The sequence below is a fragment of the Oreochromis niloticus genome, linkage group LG16, assembly GCF_001858045.2.
Source record: "Oreochromis niloticus isolate F11D_XX linkage group LG16, O_niloticus_UMD_NMBU, whole genome shotgun sequence".
In the NCBI taxonomy this organism is placed as follows: domain Eukaryota; kingdom Metazoa; phylum Chordata; class Actinopteri; order Cichliformes; family Cichlidae; genus Oreochromis; species Oreochromis niloticus.
Genome location: NC_031987.2, coordinates 12,364,553 through 12,383,901, shown reverse-complemented (window position 1 = coordinate 12,383,901; position 19,349 = coordinate 12,364,553). Strand labels below are relative to the sequence as shown.

Below are 19,349 nucleotides of genomic sequence, written 5' to 3'. Positions count from 1 at the left end.
ATGCAGACATTCCCGTACACACACCCCTGTCACCTTTTGCTAGTCACTCTAAATGCAAATGGGGGTGATCGCTGGAGACAGGCTCGACTCGTGGAAAGATAGGGTTGTCATTTAAGGGGAGTGCCGCTGATGCTCTGAAATTTACCAATTACACACCTCATCCACACCAGCGTTGGCTTTTAGAGGCCAAGAGGAAGAAGATATGAAAGGAGGAAGATAGAGATTCAAGAATGAGTCAAAGAGACAATGGGGGGAAGGATAAAAGAGGAATAATGTCTTCCTTTATTCCTAAACACCCTTCACTAATAATACACCAACAACCATACCTGGAGTGTTGCTCCCACAGCTTATCACAAGATAATTATAATTATAGCAAGATACAATATGACTCTGCAGGATGGATTCTCTAATGGCCAGCTGTGAAATCTTAATGGGCTATACAGGTAATGTCCTTGTTTTCGTACCAGGAGCACATAAATGTGAATTGATTCTGCCACTTCCTCTTTCATGACAATCATAAAGCTGCAGGCAACATGTAGGGAAAAACACACTGAACAGCTGTTTTAAAACAAAGGCATTTATTGCGAAAAATGCACTTGACATGAAAAAACAATCAAATCAACCACGGGTCATCAGTACAAGACGATGTATAATGATCACATGGTAGAGAGCGCTGGGCGTGGCCAGCACAGAGCATGACTTCAATGGCACAAAAGGCCTATAAATATTCTGCACAATATAGAATAATATATATACTTTTTTTCCTCCCTCTGTTTCTCTTACTGCTCTGCTGGACTCTTTCCTGTGGAGGCATGAGTACCCATGCTCCACCAAACTTTTTTTTTTAATTTATTTTTTTTTAATAAAGTTTCTTTTTTATGTAAAGAGCTACATACAGATGCCTCCTCCCAACCTCTCTCATCACACACACACAAACACCCAAGTATCCATAGGAACAAATATGGCCAACATCTAAGTCAAGATGGCAGGGTGACACAGCTCAGGCTTCCTGGAAGGACAAGCCAAAATTAGCTGAGCATTTAATATTTCAAATTCATAATCTGAAACAAGCTCAATCGAAACAGGAGCATCATACAAAATCCAACGATGTGTTCGCGTCCAGTGGGAGCTACCGCTGCTGTTCAAAACCTGTTCACATTTTCCACAACCAGGAAGCTGAGGCAAACGACGAGCTTACATCACGTAATCAAAACACATGAAGACAGTTTGCAAAAACCAGCGGTTCAAGTTATTTTGCGTAAAGTGACCACCGTGCAGTGGTTTTATTCCTGACTTTTTGACTCTTGTAAACGCTTTCTCCTCACATCAACCCCCCCAAGAACATAAACAAACAAACAAGAACAAACCGGGCAAACAAGGACCTGTGCTTAAGTTTGACTTTATAGAAATTAAAGTCCTCAGTTTAGCGGGCATCCAAACAGATCCAAACTTTGCTCAGTGTTTCTTCAGAAACTGTTCTGGGATCTGCTGGTTTTCCGTCTTTGTGTGGACTGAAAAGCAACCAGCAGACTTATCAACAACAACAAAGAGGGAAAGAGGGCACTGATCTACCTAGAAGGAAAAGTAAGAGCGTATACTTGTGTTTGCGTGTGTATTGACATTTGTAGGCACTGGGGTTTGACTGACAGGTTTTGAAGGCCAATAGATATGTTCAGATTGAAGTTTCCCATCACAATATCAAAAAATTTGGCATTTACTTTCGTTTTAGTTTTTTTCAAGGTAAATAAACTGGCACTTTTAATCGACTGAACCCAAACGCCCCACTGAAACACATACAAAGATCATAGTCTGGTACACTTGTATAAAATAACATCACATAGACAAAATCGACCAGTTAAACATTAAACGTGTTAAGAATAGAAGCGAGTTTCTTCATATAAGTAATGTTAACGGAAAACCTCCTAGCCCTGGTCTGTATGTGTGGGAAAAAACTTTAATTTAGAGTCCAGTATATTTATTTTGCTTGTATTTCAAAATTATATGCCTAATGTTCAGAAAGCACAAGTATCTCACAGCATCGAAAGTATCTGGGAGGGAAAAAATGGTTTCTAGTGAATTCTGCGTTGTAGTCTGATTTAGCATCTGTTTATCTTATGTGCTTTTTTCTTCAAGTATCCACTGATTTCGCTGGAAGGTCTCAGAGTTGATCATTCGGTCTGATAATTTGTGGAAAACACGTGAGAGTAGCTTCCAAACATTTTGTCCTCTAGAGTTTGTAGAGTTTCTTCTCTGAGGAAGAAAAAAAAAGACCAAAATGCGACAAGTTTTGTGCCATTTATCTTGTGGATGTTCTTTAAATTAGCTAAAATTGTATGCATGTTCAAAAAAGTGCTCTGTAAATAAAGATTCTCAATGCAGTGTAGATACCTTTTTGTATTTACACTGCTCATTTGATCAACAAAATATAGCGCAATGTCAGTTCAACTTCAGGGACATCAATCTGTGCAGGTAGGAAGCATGAGGAATCATTGTGGTGCACATGAAAGTGACAGCAAGACAACCCACCGCAAAGGGAATTACAGGAATTATTAAAGGATTTAAAGGTGGTGGCCACAGACCATTCCTCTCTCCTCATTCCTCCTTACTCATTTTTCAGAAGTTTTATTCTGTCAAGTGTGCTTCTCGCTACTGACAGCCTGAACGATAGTAGCAGGTTACACTACAAAGGAAAGTGGCTCTCTTCTGACTAAATCACCGTGGTAACTTATGCTGATCACATAAAGTGGTCAGGGTCAGGTTATGTTCAGAGTTTTGGTTTAAAATTGACCACTTTTTCACTGATTCTTTTATTTACAGCATGTTTTAAGTGGAATGTAAATGGTCTGCTGGGTGAATATGTATTACGTGCGCAAGCTGTTAACATCATGAATGAATCAGAGCTTTAAAGGTTCAACGGTGCAAACTGGGCATTGGCATGATACATTTATTCATTTGGTGATGCAGAAAATCTATAAATGTTGTTATACTTCACACTAATCTGCTCTTAACTCTCTTTTAGACTGCTGGAACTGCAGCTAAAGAACGCAGAACACACACTAATCAATAAAATTACTTTTACTTTGTTCTGCTGACAAACTAAAGCAATTTCCATCCAGATGAGCGGACTCAACGATATGGCATTTCTGTACCTGACCATCCATCATGACACTTTGGCCCAATTTAGCAAGGATGGCTTAAAACTGATACGTAACGTTTGATGTTTAATTGTATCTATTTGAAAGTTTCAGAGCTCTGTAATTGTTTGGGTTTTATCGAATAAGCTAAAGCAAAGAAAGCCTGGCTTTGTTGAACTTTGTAGTATATCCCTCTGCTGTGTCTCCCTGCACAATCTCAAAAGTGTGGAGGAGATGGACCATCTGATGAGGAGATCCGGATATCACTGATTGGCATCAGCAGACTACACCAGAATCGGCATGTTGCTCTTGGTGGCATCATAAAGTTTGCTACGGCATCTTCATGCTCTTTCACGTCTTTCACATGTGCTCAGTGTGAACCTGAACCAAAGCAGGTGAAACTGATTCATAAAGGTTTGTGCTTCCTAACTGTACAGCATGACATCCCTGACAATTTACTTACTTTAGTCTGTACTGTGATGATCAAATTTTCCCTTAATGAATGAATTTTTTTGTGAGCAGTGTATTTTTCTTCCCGCATAACATGGGTGTAGGAAGGAGACTCAACAGTGCTTAAGCCATAAAAGCTCTGTGCTTAGGATCAGGTTAGAGCCAATTAGAAATCTAAGAGTTCAGCCAATGAATAACCCTCGCCTGTGTGTTTAACTCTGCCTCATTTAAAAAAAATAGGGGAGGAAGTGCCTTGTGCCCTGTACCTGTGCTCTTTGACCGCCTCTTTCTCTCTGACGTACCGCCGCACACACAGCGAGTGAGTCAGGCTCTGAGTGTTGCTGTGCTTTTGTCTCCACAAGCAGGAAAACAGGTAGGTGGTTGTGGCAGAATGTAAACCAGGCAAGCCTGCATCTAAACTCTGGATACGAAAGAATCACAGAAGCAGACAGACTACACTTTCACTAAAGCGGAACAAAATTATTTGACACGATCTGAGTAACAAAGTCAATTCTGGCAGTTGCATGATGAAAGTTTGTCCTCTGAGTCAGGCGTTTCCCCTCTCAGCTATTCTTTCACGAGCATCAAGTCTGTGCAGTTTTGGTTTGGCAACGTTGTCTCAGGATAGATAAAAAACTGTCGAGGAAAAAGCTGAGGAAGAGGAAATACTCTTCGCAATCTTTGTACTTATTTGATGAGAACTGTCAATACTGGAAACTTTGTGGGGGGTTTTTTACATTTCAAGCTGACATCCGAAAAAAATGTTTTAGTCATTTCGCCCCACCAAAGAAATTTGTGCTTTCTTAAAGAAAAATCATATTTGCGCTTAAAACAAGTATGTCACAAGCAGCAGTGGAAATCCCCTTTGTCAAGTAAATACTGTACATTAGTAAAATACTGTAAATGTAGATATTCTGGAAGGTTGTATCAAATATTACCAAGTGCATTTCTTTTGTTTCTAAACTCATACAGAAGTTCAAAAACGGCATTATAAATACAAATGAATTCTTTAAAGGAGTTTTGGTGTGACTTTGTGTTCCTTTTTACATTCAACAATTCAGCTTAATCCAACTGATGGGGTCTGTTTAAATCAAATGTAATAAAAAAAAACTTGAATAAAAATAAGCGGTTCACCATTATTTTATGATATTTAAATAGAAAAATTAATGACCTAATTTAGACTTTTTGTGACACTGGCTTTTAAATTACAAATCCCGTGACAGACACAACATGGCAACACAAAATATCTATTTCAACATTTTTAAAAAATGTAATAATGCTACATGCATCGTTAACAAATAATATATCGGGTTGAAAAGAAACATACTCGTCGTAGATTCGACACAGAGATGTGCTTACAATGATTCTGGAGTGTAGGCTTATGTGCTTCCTCGTCACCTGGCTGTATGTTCTCACTTCTCAGACAAAGAAAGCACCCGAATTCAAGTTCTGAGGTCTTAGAGGAAAAGCAGAGCTAATGCTTTTTTGAGCTAGTGTTTGCTGGTGGATGATGCCGAGGAGGAGAATTGGGAGGCAGGGTTCGTCTTTCTGTGCTCTTTCAGTCTGCGTGCCTTCAGTAGTCAACATCACGGGCCTGGAAACCGAGTCTGATGGAGCCCCTCTGACCCAACACTGGGCGGATAATGGGAAAAGCTGCCCTGCTTCCTGTGTGGCTGAGCTGGTCGAGGCAGGAACGAGCTTTCCTGTACATTATCAGTGTGTATACGTGTGTTTGTGTGTGTAGATAAGTTGGACTGATATGGATTACTATAGCCAACACCAATAATTAGTAATAAATAATATAATTTCTTTAGGGATTAATAAAGTCTTCTCATTCTGAATTATATTTTCCAATAGAATCAAAAACATTTTAATTCCAAACAGATTACTTTGGCAAATATAAATAACTAAAAGTCTCCTTTGTTTTCAAGGTTAGCCGCCTCTTAAGGCCAGTGTTGAGCTTTAATCCAATAAAACAAAGATAAATCTGGGGAACCTAATATCAGCCCAACCTTGGATTTTGTGTGTGTTCATGTGTTTTATGACTCAGTAACAGGAACAATGTGTGCATTCATTCGTCCGCTTTTTGCAGTTCAGAAGCTCTCGACAAAGCTGCCTGGAAACAGGCCGGTCTGACCCGTCCTCTGCAGAGTGCCTTTGTACCAGCCGTCGTCCCTCTTCTTATGGACGAACACCACGTCTCCCTCCCGCAGCTCGATCTCTGCCTCGCTCTGGGGTGGGTACGGAACCACCACACGATACCTGCCTCACAGAGACACAGAGTAGCAAAGTCAAGATCGTATGCTGGGACGATCCTCCTGACTAAATTATATCACCCAAATGATCAAAATCTCTGAGGAATGTTTCCAGCACCTTGTTGGATCTATGCAAAAAACATAAATTCTGAAGGCAAAAGGGGGCCAACCAGATACTAGCAAGGTGTATCTAATAAACTGTCAGTGAGTATAAATGCTACAATTTAGATGACTAGTTAGTCACATCTGTGGAATATCATACTTAAATGTTTATATTTTGACAATGCCATCAGCCTCTAATATAATCTGCAGTTTCACACACAGGTGCAAAATAGCAGCTCTTCTGAGTGACTGAGGAGTCACTTCTTGTTACAAGAAAAAAAAATCAAAAATTTTACCTATAAATTAAACCGTTTCTTTTACCACTTGAGAACCAGAGATTAATTCCACAGGCCCGTTAAATCTTCCACAGTGAATGATGTTTTTGCAAGTGTGTGATAAGTTGTTGTGATAACCATAGTGCTGATGTTTTGGTGTAACGCTGTCAAACACAGGGGACGAGATTTGTTTTCCTTCTCTGCTTTTTTCCTCACACAAACAGAATAAGCATCATTCTGTGATAACCAGCGTTCCCATTACACCAGCATCCTGCTGACGGTGATAATTTTATGCTAAATGCACTATTCCCCTTCAATGTCCAGCTGAGGAGTCTTTAAGTGCCTTCCAGCATTTACAGGTTTTTTCTAAGGAGGCACAAAGTGTGTGTGTGTGTTAGTGTGTGTGCATGGGAAAGAAAAAGAATGAATGTTTTCGTGAGTAGGATGGCTTACAGGGAGCTTTCTATGTGTACACAGGCTTTATTCATTTGGTAGTGCTCAGATTGTTTTTGATTGGCTCTCTTATACACCTCTTGCCTGCCAGTCAAATCAATGCACATTACTGTAAGCAATCTGAGTCTGCCATGCCTGAAAACAGTCGACCACGCCAGGCAAGTGGCCATCCGGTCAGACGAGAGCGCCTTTCAGTGCTGGAAATTCAACACTTTCCTACTGAAATCAACATTGCTATAGAGAGTAGAGCTTGTTTATTTATGCTTTGAGCACTGAAACACTTGATGTCAAACCTAAGGAAACATTTACAGTCTGTAGAGGACTTTACAGTTTTATTGCTTAAAGCCTTTGTTAGTAAAGTAATCAAAGGTTTAGTTACATTACTTTAGTGTTGCATTTCTAAGAAGGTAACCAGTGTTTTGTAACCTCTTCTATTTCACAGGTAACACTCCTTACACTGTGTTTCACCATAGTATTAAGAGATGTTCTTATTCAACACTTAAGCTCGGGTACTTAAGCTCACATATTGCAGTCAGTGTAGAAGAACTAACATAGATGGCAGCATATATGACAAAAATCTACCACCTCAAGAGAAACCCGGTATTACTTTTCTCTTTGTGGGATCGCAGCACCAACTGGTCATGAAGGCACCTCTGGAGAGGCTCCTGCCTTTGTTTTTATCCATTGTCTGCTTATGGTTTATTATTCCAGACTCTCACAAGATTTGATGCCAAAATTGCTTAAACTTGTCAGAAAATATTTGCTGTTATTTCCAACTGGTCAGAGCGTTGGTTTACTCGCAGTATTTACGATATTGTCAGTGTTCTGCGCTCGCACATATCCAAATATTACCTTGTCTAACTTTTTAATCTCTCTGGAGAGAAACAATATAACGGATTTGTTTGAGGAATATTGCATCGCCTGCAGCCTTGTTCTGCACAGTGACAATAAACTTGTGCTTGAGCCAAGTTCATAAAAGCATCACCTCGGCCTGCAAGCGTGTTTGTTTATCTGTGTTTATCAAGCGGCAACCTCCGGGGCTGGAAAATAAAGCCAACATGGAAGTGCCAAACACTCCTTGAAGGCTGGCATTAAAACCAAATAATCCACATGTTAAAATGCCCGGATACACAGCAGAATTTAACATATTCAAAGTCTGGTGCAAAAAAAAAAAAGCTTTTTGTCTTTAGAGCCAATATTCCTTTTCATGAAAACTGCAGAGGTGGTGAATTTTGGGCATGTGGCTGCTTTAAGTGACAGGCGCTCAAAGAGTTTGAGCATCCGCCTGTTACTTGATCCCTCTCTCAATCAAGTTGGTGGTATTGGTGTCTTCTGCAGAGTTTTTGATGTCTGTGTCTATACAAACTATGGATTCAGCTTGAGAACCAGGCTTACTTTTATTGACTGATAATTTATTACTCTACTCTCTCATCCAAACATCCAATCCAAACCACTCTCTCAAACATACAAATGTTAAGCTTGTAACAGCAGGTGTGTACAGACTGTAGTGTTTAAGTGTGCGCGTGTGTTTTCATGTATCTGTGTGCCCACCTCTCTCTGGACAGGGGTTTGGGTTCAGGTCGGAGGACCATCAGAGCATTGCCAGCACGTGTTGCCGGGGGTGACATGGGGAAGTTGGTATCCAGGGAACCGGACTTTCTGTGGAGAGGCTCCAGCCCAATTGCCCCCGCCATGTCGCTCTCGATTGGACAGGAACCGGCTCGTCCTTGCGACGCCATCGGACAGGAACCTGAGCGGGCGTGGTGGTGATGGTGGTGCACGGGGTCGGTAGCCACGGCGCCTTGACCAGTGGGGTCATGGGTGGGTGGGGAGGATGGGGGTGAGCGAGGTTTCTTCTTTGCTGCGGCGCCCGATAAGAGTTTTAATAAACCTCCTGCTTTCCTCTCCTTCTGAATACAGAGGCATGAAGAAAAAGATGGAGGGGAGGATGGAGGGATAGAATAAGGGAGGAACAAGAAAACAAATAACTCAGAGCTAGTAAGGGTCATCGTTTTCCTATATAAAGATATATTTCGGAAGGCCTTTCTTGATAAGAGAGTAATAAAAGTGATGTTGGAAAACAACAGGTCAAGAGGGTATTGTTTGTTTCCTATAACTAAATAACATTGTGCACAAATACATTATAACATGGAGAAATACAGAAAACAATACAGATGGCAAAACAATGCAAGCTTCACAAGTGTCAGAAAATTTCTGGTATGATTTACAACACATTAAATATTTTTATGCGTACTGCTTTGCTGCCTCTCATGTTGGAAAAGAAATGAGTCATAACCAAAGTACATGTCTACATGCTACATACAGTATGGAGGTGAACGTGATTAGCTAAGGTTAACATAAAGACTTAGGGAGTTTTAGTTAAAGCTGTCCTGATTGATTACATCTCATTCCTTCATTCATCCACCCAGTACTTCTGTGCAGTGACAATCAAGTTCACACAAAAAGCCACAACCGACTGACTTTACATTTATAAGTTATGAAGCAAGTTAAGAATTGTACTAATAGTGAGATTTAGAGTTCATCTATGTATGCTTAATTAAACACAATATTAGTTTTCTCATCTAACTTGTGGCAAGAGAGCAAAGAAGAGTATCTATCAAAATAGTCCAATTACAATATTTAGTGTAACTAAATACTTAAATTCAAGGCAAAGCTAAGATTGCAAGTGTGGTCAAAAGTTTAGATACAAGTTTACATGGGCATGATGTCATGGCTTTTAATAAATTCTTTGAACCATTCTTTTTCCAAAGAGGAATGACTGTACAGCATGCAACTTGGAACTTTAAAGTTTAGATGTAACTATTTTGGATCCACTCCAATCTACACAGGCTCAAATATATTCACACACCAGCAGTCTCCCGTTCATGGCAGGCTTGAGCCTTCGTGGTTCCTGGGTTGTCCGTCAGCATCCTAACCAACGTCACCGCTTACTAAATGATTTAAGAGCATGTATGTATATATTTGAACCTCTATGTATACCTTTTACCCTATGTGGATTAGATAATATCCATAATAAATAAAAAATTGTGCCCCCAAATTCTTGTTTTTCAAAGTAATCAAAGCTGTATGATCTACAATTATTCCCTCCTGGAAAAACGCAGCTTGAGTCTTCTCTCCTGCATTAGCATGCCTTACACTCATGACTTAGAAAGAAGGAACCAGTAGAAATGTGAGATTTTTAAGAAATCTGTGTTCACAGTGTGAATGCCCGTGTTACACTGAGTGCTAACTGAGGAAAGTGGTTGGGTATGTGGTCTTCAAGCTGATTACACATGCAGCTGACTATGGTGTATTGATTATAGAACAAGCGTTTCTTAATGGTGTCTGTGAAGGCAGATTCATGCTTTTTCATACAGGCTTCATCGTGATTGATCACGGACGTGCTGGGCAATACTGTCCATTCAGCTCATACAGCTTGCTGTGATTTCACACCCTTAATCATGATGACACGAATCAATAGTAAGCATGTCTGAGCATGATTTCAGCTGTTTTGGAGACGCACACAGAGAATTCATATTGGCTCTACCTATGTCAAAATATGTCTCACCTATTTTGGTTGCTCAATCATCAGATCTTTTTACGTATATATATCTATATATCTATAGCTATCTATATATATATCTATATATATATATTAATCTGGCATTTACTCGCTTGGGCCATACCTACACCTTTTTTTTCTAACACTGGATTCTAATATGAGAATTCAAGCTCATTTAAAAAGGTTTAGTATCTTCTACATACCAGTATATAAAAACTCTAACTTACACATGCAAAATGTATAAGGTGCCACTTCTCTCTAGTATCGTGCTACATTCTTCTAATTATATGCGTAATACCATTTAATTCTTTAAAATTATGAAACACCAGACAAAGGTTTACTTTCATAGCTTTTGACCCTCCTTTCTTTGCTCTGTTTTTTGCTTTCAATACACGCAAACTCTCAGCTTTTACAGCAAGTCACACAAAGATGTATTCTTTGTGCTTAGACTGAAACTACAAAAAAAGTGACATTGAAATTCAATTCTAAGAAAAAAGTCAATTTTTCAAAAAGTTATTCATGAGGTTTCAAGTTATTTTTCATCACTTTTATTCCAACTCAAATGAGTTCTCTACACTCTACATAAGCTATTGAGCATGCTATAGTATACAGCTGATTAGATATTGTGCAGCCTGTTACTGAAATTGAACTGAACTTACCTTGACATAATAATAACGATATTAACAATAAGCTATAATGACATCAGAAACAAGAGCAGTTCCAGACTGGAATAAGTAAAACTAAAAATTTTGTTGACAAAGGACATGAACTGAGTCCTTGGATAAGAAGAAGAAGACGATCTGTGGACATATGTCCAACTTTACCATCTTTCAATGCAAAAATAATGAACAAATGTTAAAAAAAAGAGTCCTCCCAAAAATTGCTAAAACAGTTTGAGATCCAGAGCAAATCCTGTAAACAAGCAGACAAACAAAAACAGACAAACCAAACTAATCATGTTACTTTAGGGGGACTACACTTCTTCTATGTAATTCAAATTTAAGATATCGCTGTCTATATAGTTTCTTTGTCTACTGCCAGCCACCACTGCTCACTGGCCCTTGTGATAGTTCTGCCCAGCTGTCACAGTAAATTTGCAAGCCTTTGCAGATGGCTCTGTAATACTGTCGTCTACTGAACCAGGCTTGAAGGAAAAGCTGCCGGTTCTGCATGAAGTTCCGAAAACTAGAAGTCGTCATTAACTATGGAGGGCGATAAGAGTAATGATCTGTCACAGAGAAATAGCCAGAACACAACACTTTCGGGAGGATTACTTCTTCTTACTAATTATAACTAATGAGCGCAAAACTGCATTGAAATGTGTGCTCAAGCGAAGAAACGAACAAGCAAAAATACTAGTTAAAAAGGCACTTATGTCAAAACTTTGTTCAGCTTGGCTTGTTTGTTTCCTGCATGAAATACACCTACTTTGGCTGGTCAATAACTTAATTTGGACAGTTTAAAAAGGTCATTTGTTCAGGTGTAAATGGCTTCCTGTGTCAGTCTGTAAATTAAACTCTGTTCCTTTTGTGAAAGCAAACGTGTAGAGCATGTCATTGTTTAAACTTAAATCTAAACAGGGTCGAACATGCTAACCTTTAAAACTGCTCTCTAAGGGGGGTTTACAGGAGTTTCTGAGTCCATTAACTCTGAAAACAACCAGCAGAGTATTCATCCACTCAACAACTTATTCAACCTAGGGTCAAAGGGGGCTATCATTAGCAAAAAAAGGTTAAAAAAAGGTGGTGTATACCCTGGACGTGTTTTCAGACCACCTCTAACATCACCATTTATGGCCAATTTAGAACCACCAGTTAAAGTAACGTGCATCTGCAGAGGCCTTGCGGGAATAAAGCAGGCCCAGTGAGAACAAGCAAACTCCACACAAGAACGGCCCCATCGACCAGGAGGTCCACACCAGGAACATTTTGCTGTGGTCAAAATTATAAATAATCCTGAGCTGCAACCCTCAGATAAATTCAATTATTACATCTTGAACAACCAAATTCCATTAGTGATGATTAAGTGTTTCGATGATAACTGTATTAAAATAACTGATAAAATCAAGCAAAACAAAACAGAAGACCAATAATAATTCCGTCCTAATGATCAAACTTATTATGGAGGTGGGATGGTAAGAAAAAAGTGCTTGGGAAAGCATTAGGAGAGGCTGTAAAACACTTTGACTCAGCAGAGCCACTACAGAAAATGAACCGCATAACCTGCTCCTACACTCAGAGAAGCAGCGCTTTAGAGATGTGCATTCCTCTAAATAAAGACATATGTTTTTTTCTTGCTAGATGCCTAAAAAATACTGCTCACCTTTCTTTATTTCCCAGCCTTCTTTAAATATAAAAGTGCTCGCTGTCTGGATAACATACAGCTGTCTCGAGTGTACTCTGGCATGGTACTGAAATATACACGCATAAGATGTTGCACGGCAACACAGATTTTCTTCCTTTTCATGCAAATGCAGATTGTCTGGAATCTAATTTGGGAGAACGAGGGGAAAAAATAAAGATTAAAAAGATAGAAGAAGAATGGAAGGGCGGAGGAAGAAAGGAAAAGAAGTCAGAATGTGAAAGAGGTAGAGACGTGGACAGAAACGAGGGAGAAAAAGAAGAAGGTCAACAGTGGGTGGGAAAGAAATACAGGGGGCAGGATAGAGAGAACAGAGAGGTTCAGGCACAGAGATAGAGGGAGGGAGGCGGGAGTGAAATGGCACAAAAAGTGAATAATCACTCCCTCTCTTCTTTCATCTGCTGGCTTAAAGGCTTAATCTGCCTCCTGCGAGTGTGTGCGCTCATCTGTGTGTGCGTCTGTTTACACGAGTGTGTCGAGCCCCTGGTGTTCTTCCAAGATGAACCACGAGGGGGCAGCAGCTGCTCGCATTTAATCGGCTAGTGAATCTGCCGTCCAAGCAGCCTGTGATTTGCACAGTATGTAAATAAATACCGTTGATGCTCGTGTGCGAGTGAACTTGTCTTACACTTTAAATGTGAGAAAGCTGTGTTAAAGTCGCAGGGTTTTTAACTTCACTTTTAAGAGTAGGCACCATGGAGATCGGGGTTGATAGGAGTAATGCACTGGATGCCACTTTCTGTCCACCCACAGAGCTAATTACGCTGCCATTTTACTCACCCACGCTAAACACTCTGCTTAGGTTTAAAAAAAAAAGAAGAAAAATTGAGAAAGATTAACCAGGAAATTTTAAGAATGAACATCTCCTTCATATTCATACATCTCCATATTTAGTTTGATGTCCTTGTTTTCCGTAGTCACAGCTGTCGCTTTAAGGACAAAAGAGCCTCTGGGATCAGGGTTCCAACATGATTTAATGACACCACTATACAGCTAAATGTGAGACTGTTTTGCAATCAATCTCCAAGTGTTTCAAGGCATTTTCAGACCTCCTGCAATCACTTCTGACAGCCTTTTTCTTGGCGGTTGGTCTGTGAGGGCAGGCTTCTTGGAAGTGGTGTACAAATGCATTTCAGTGTCCGGCGTGATATGCGTCTGTAATGCTGGCTTGCGCTCTAGACAGTGTGTCGAACAGAGATTACCCTAAACTGCATCTGGCAGAGAGTTATCATAGCTGCTTCATCATTTCCTCTGTAACAAAGTCTGTGCAGCCTCACCGCCACTGATTTCATACCTGATGTTTCAGCTGTGCCAATGCAACCGCGAACGAGCCAAGTGCAAAAGGATAGTGTCATATAATGGGACAAAAGATGTCAATACCCAGTTTTTTAACCAATATTAATTTTGTTTTAATGAGCCTCTATGCCTGGAAAAAAAGAAGAAGAATTATCTGGCTTTCCTCTGAAATTTTAATCAGGGAACAAGACTTTTGGAGCAGCATTTAGTGGATGATAAATGGATGTTACAACTACAGAAAAATCCATACTGAGAGGCTGTTTTGGGCAGAGCATCACAGCTCATAGAGGATGTATAAGCCAGGTGATCAGTTAAAAGCTGAGAAAAATCTTCTTAAACCCTCCAAATACATGATTTTAGGAATGTGGTGCAGCGGTGAGCTTGGGTCTGTACCTGTACCCGTGTGTGCACAGGGAGTTGTGCTTGTTTATCAAATGGTGATTCTAAACTGACCGTAGACGTGGGTGTTAAAGTGTAGTTGTCATTTTAGCTATCTGTCTAGGTTCTACTGCGCCTCTGGCCCTATATCAGCTGGAATAGGCTCCAGGCCCCCTAAGAAAACTGTAAATTGGTTAAGTTGTTAAGAGAAGACCATAGTGTGTGCAATTTTTGTGATAAAAGGCAGCATTATTTAAAATCATAATGAAATAAAGGATGTCATAAATAGCCATTTTAATGAATTACACGTAGTTGCAATATATTTATTAGTATGTGGAACACAAACTCCTAACAAAAAATGAGAGGCATTTCATCTATGAGTGTGACAGTGTCAACAAGGCCTCTGCCTGCTGTTCCATAGTCAATGAGCTGTTTGTCAGCTAGCCATGTAGTTAGATTAGCTGTCCCAGACAGTGAAGCCAACAGTGAAGCAAATGGAGCTGAGACAGATGTGAGCTTTCGGTGCCATCCTTCACTGTCAAGGCAGCCCGACTTAACATCCACAGCTTTAACGCTGCGGTTCTTATAACATATAGGATGGCACTCAGCGTTTGTGCCAGCTGCCTGGGTGAATGACACTTACCGAGGAAGAGGAGGACATACACAGCACAGATTTCACACCTACTTAACTGTGAAAGGTGAAAGACAAAACACATTTTCTCCTCGCGTGGTGTGAACATTAATTAAACTATATGTGATGAGTATTAATAGGAGGAGTATAATGTCTGGAGACATAAAAGTACAAGTGGCACCAATTACTTGTTCCCTCACTTACTATCTGTGTAAATGAGAAGAGCTGGGCGGTCTGAAATGAGGGAATTTAGGTGCAGGCAAAAGACACAAACTGACAGATGAGTTTTGCCATGTTGAATTTCTAGCTCTGAAAAACGATTGTGTGAATATTTTCATTAATAATTTTGGTAATTCTGGTATATTTTTCTGTGTTCATGTCCACAGATATGAAATATTCTTGCCCTGGATATAAATACAGTCATTTATAGTTATTTTATGATTAAGAGGTTTGACTTTCATTTCTCATAGAACCTAACTGCCACAAAAACAGTTCAGTTTTGTGATTATATATGTGAAGAAAATAATGAAAGCCATATCGTAATGTAAGACATCCAATTATTCCATTAGAGGAAAAGTCCTTGTTGCTGTAATTTCACAAAATCCAATACTTTTTTTTCAAAATCTGATGGCAAATGTTTGTACAAAAAGACAAATATTGAAGCAAGCTAATAATATTTGCTCTCTGCTGCAAAGTGTCTTCAGAATTATCAGCGAGAATGAGCCTCACCTTCTCTGCTTTGGGCGCGAGGACGCCTTGTGCTGGGGTGTGTGAGGGGCCCGGCGATGGCGGATGCAGTGGACTGGCCGACTCGCCGTTGAGGAGCACCGCGGACACGTTCGGAGGCGTGAGGCAGGAGAGAGGGGAGGAGAGGGGGAGGATGGGGCGCGAAGCCGGGGAAGAGAGGGGCGAGGGCCCTAAGCTGGGTCCCGGAGACACCATGGAGAGAGGACGACCCGATTGGCCAGGGCAGCGCGACGGGGAGGAGCTCTGAGAACGCAGGGGAGATATGACCACCGTGGGGCGTTCCGGGCTTCCAGCAGAGGGACTGTGGACTGGAAGACACAAAGATGCAGTGTGGATTAGTATAAATGAGAGGTCTTCACTGACTGCAGCCGTCGCTCGGTATTAGGCCCTGGAGGGAACAAATCAGTGGTTTGACATTGAGTCTCACTGAATAATCACTTAATATTGGAGGAGAGGGCTGGTTTTAAAATTGTGTCTCGGAAATAATAGGTCTGCCTGTATCTGTAAGCAGTTAGCATCATTATTACTTTCAAAGTCATCTTAGCTTGTTAAAATTGTACCCGTGCTACCTCAACCCTCTGTCTCCTGATACTCCTCATATACTGGCTAACACTAAATTACTTCATACACTATTGTGTCCAAGGCTCTGGTGCAATTTGCACAGGATAGAAAACAGAAGCAGTACAGTCAGCTGATTGTCAACACCCATGGTGGTGCAAATATGCAAAGAAGTTGTCACCACTTTAGTTCCTACATGAGAAGTCTGCAAGAAGAAACCAACTTGTCCAGCAGTTAAGATAATAGTCATTATAATGTATTACTTCATGCATTTATAATTATATTAATGAAATTCATAATGTAGGAAATTAGGCAAGATCATACTAAACATACGAAACTTTAAACTACATCCCTGCAGAAACAAAAGCTGCCTGAGACGACCTGAGTTAAGCTGTTAGTTGAAATAAGGAACACTTGGTTCTCGTGAGAACAAAAGTGCACAAATATACAAATCCACGACAACATTCAGGCAAGCATGTGAGTGTGTTTGTGTGTTCGTGTATGCATGCGTGCGTACAAATGGACACATACTCATGGTTGCTAGCCACCTGCTCTTCTACACTGCAGAACAGAGGCAGAAATCCACAGAGAGGTGTACTGGTCATGTGAAAAACCACAAAATGCCAGAGCTATGCGCATACTTTATTTTGTAATTGAGAACAGATGCGTGTGTGTGCATGTTCGTGTGCGTGCGTGCGTTTGTGTGTGCATATATGTGAGAGGGAGCGCAAGAGAGGGAGAGAAAAACTGAGCGAAAGGAGAAGCTCTGTCATTACGCCTCCATAAAACAAAAAGCACAGTGATGTCATTCAGCTGTGTGTTCACTTGTGTGTACGTATGTACGTGGGAGTGCTCGTGTGTGTATGTGTGTTATTCTTGGCTGTCTCCTCACAGTGTGTACTCTTTAGCTTCCCAAATGAAACACTCACCATTATTTTCTCAAAGGGAGAAAGCAAAGATTCAAAGAGAGAACAAGGCTGATGTGATCGAGACCTTGTATGGACACTGCTGTGTGTGTGTGTGTGTGTTTCTGGGAACTGTGTGTAAGGGTGCTTCTGGCAAAAGCAGTAACACTGCATGATCAGAGTGCTTAGAAATGTCTCTGTGTTGTGTGCATAAGTGCAGTGTCTTTATGTGTCAGTGCATGTAGTAACACTGACATTGTGCTAAATTATCCAGCTGAGGTACAATGTGTTCTTGTACAGCCTCTCTGAACATAAACTCCCATGTTTAGTGTTATTCCTGAAGGTTTATGGTGTAAAATGCAGTGATTGAGTGTATGTGTATGATACACATTAAATAATGTCTCACAATCATAAGTTTTTCCTAAATGTAACAAAAATGTTTTAGTGTCTAACCTTAACTGTACTGCAATTATATTTAAGTTTTCCTGCTTTGCCGAGGACTGCAACCAGTTGCAATCAACATGCTGCAGATATAGACACCATAAGCCTGTTGGAAATGCATTATATTTACCCCACAACATACCCTCTGGGCCATTTTATTAGGTATACCTATTTAGCTGCTTGTTAATGCAAATATCTAATCTGCCAATCGGGTGCAGGCAACTCAGCGCATTTAGGCTTGTAGACGTGGCAAAAACAACCTGATGAAGTTCCAACTGAACATCCAAATGGGGAAGAAAGGTGATTTAAGAGACTCTGAACCTGACATACCTCTCGGTGCCAAACTCCCTGAGAGAAACTATCCAGTGAGCGGTAGTTCTTTGAAAATACTTTACAGGTGGCAGAGATCAGATGAGCAAGACCAGATGGCTTCAAGAGGACAGGATAGCAACAGTAACTCAACTAACTACAGGTTCCAACCAAGGTATACAGAAGAGCATCTCAGAAGGCACAACATGGCAAACCTTGAAACAGAATACTTTCAAGAAAAAGACCAGAGAAGAGCATCATTCAAACCCCACAGACTACTAGGACTGACATGTCCCTCCTTTTGTGATCACAGCGTACCCATCTTCTGATTGGCTGCTTTCAGCAGGATAATGTGCCACGTCACAGAGCTTACATAATTTCAAATGGATTTCTTGAACATGACAACGAGTTAACTGTACTCAAATGACATCGCCAGACACAATGTGTCAATCCAATAGAGCACTTTGAGACAGGGTGAAACAGGAGATTCACACAACGTCTGTCCAGTCGACAAATCTGCAGCAAGTGTGTGATGCTTTCATGTCAATGTGGACCAAAATCTCAGCTTGTTGAAGCTATGCCACGAAGAATTTAGTTCGTTCTAAAGGCAAAGGGGGAACCAACCTAGTACTAGCAAGGTGTACCTAATAAAGATGATGAGGATATTTTATGAATCTATTAAAGTGAAGCAGGGTTATAAAAAGAAACCTTGGTTATCATGTTGACTAATAAAAAATTCACCAGCTGTTAAATCAGTGTTTTTTCTCTGTCTGGTTTGGGAAAACCTGGGTGGATATGTCCACTCTGTTCATCATTAGTGCACAACTGCTTGCCAGCACAATATACTTTAAAAGCCAAGCGTGCACATACCTTTGGATACTTTGTCTATGTGAACACTACTAACTGGGTTTCATTTATTTAGGCACATTTTTCTTGTTTGCTTTTATTTAGCTGCTGCCAAAAACAAACAGCACATGACTAACAACATGGAAGAAGCTGAAGATTAAAGAGGTTACTTGTAAAACTGCATATGGTAGCTACTTGAATTAATGACTGTTCAATATTCCATTATTCTGTAATCAAAGACTACGGGGCAACAATGCTATAGCACCCCAAATGATCTGGACTCTGCTCCTGCTGAGCAGTTTTACTGAAGCACATTAAAACTGTAAAAATACTGCACATCCCCGTATGATTTCTTTTTACTGAATCCTTCTTTGCAGCAAAGATTCAGTCATCTGTCATTTCAAGAGGCTTTAATGTTTCCCCTTCTACTGCAGAAAACCTTATTCTTTGTTTCTCAGAAGTATACGTCAATTTCGGAATAACTGATTTCTCATCAAAGTAAAATCTTTTACCGATCATAGAACATACTGCCTGTGTCAGTTTGTTAGTTTGTCATAAGTCAAACCTTTGCTTTTTGCTAACTCTGAACTTGAAACTAACAGTCCTATTAGCCTGAAATCTGTAATGCTGCAAAGGAAAGTTTTTA

At 40.3% G+C, this 19,349-nt stretch overlaps 1 protein-coding gene across 5 annotated transcripts in view; it reads right to left on the bottom strand.

Moving 5' to 3' along the window:
• Nucleotides 1-559: 559 nt before the first annotated feature.
• LOC100712011 (SH3 domain-containing RING finger protein 3) overlaps nucleotides 560-19,349 on the bottom strand; it is a 107,389-nt gene continuing 88,599 nt past the window's right edge. For 3 of the 5 annotated variants that reach the window (XM_025903790.1, XM_025903791.1, XM_005451946.4), the window contains 3 exons: nucleotides 15,627-15,952; nucleotides 8,221-8,579; nucleotides 560-5,846 (listed from right to left, as the gene is read on the bottom strand). In XM_025903790.1, the coding sequence (XP_025759575.1) occupies nucleotides 5,678-5,846; nucleotides 8,221-8,579; nucleotides 15,627-15,952 (854 nt within the window). In that variant the 3' untranslated portion in view covers nucleotides 560-5,677. Of the gene's footprint in view, nucleotides 5,851-8,220; nucleotides 8,580-15,626; nucleotides 15,953-19,349 lie in introns of all 5 variants that reach the window. The other 2 variants (XM_005451947.4, XM_019353307.2) reach the window with 2 other exon arrangements.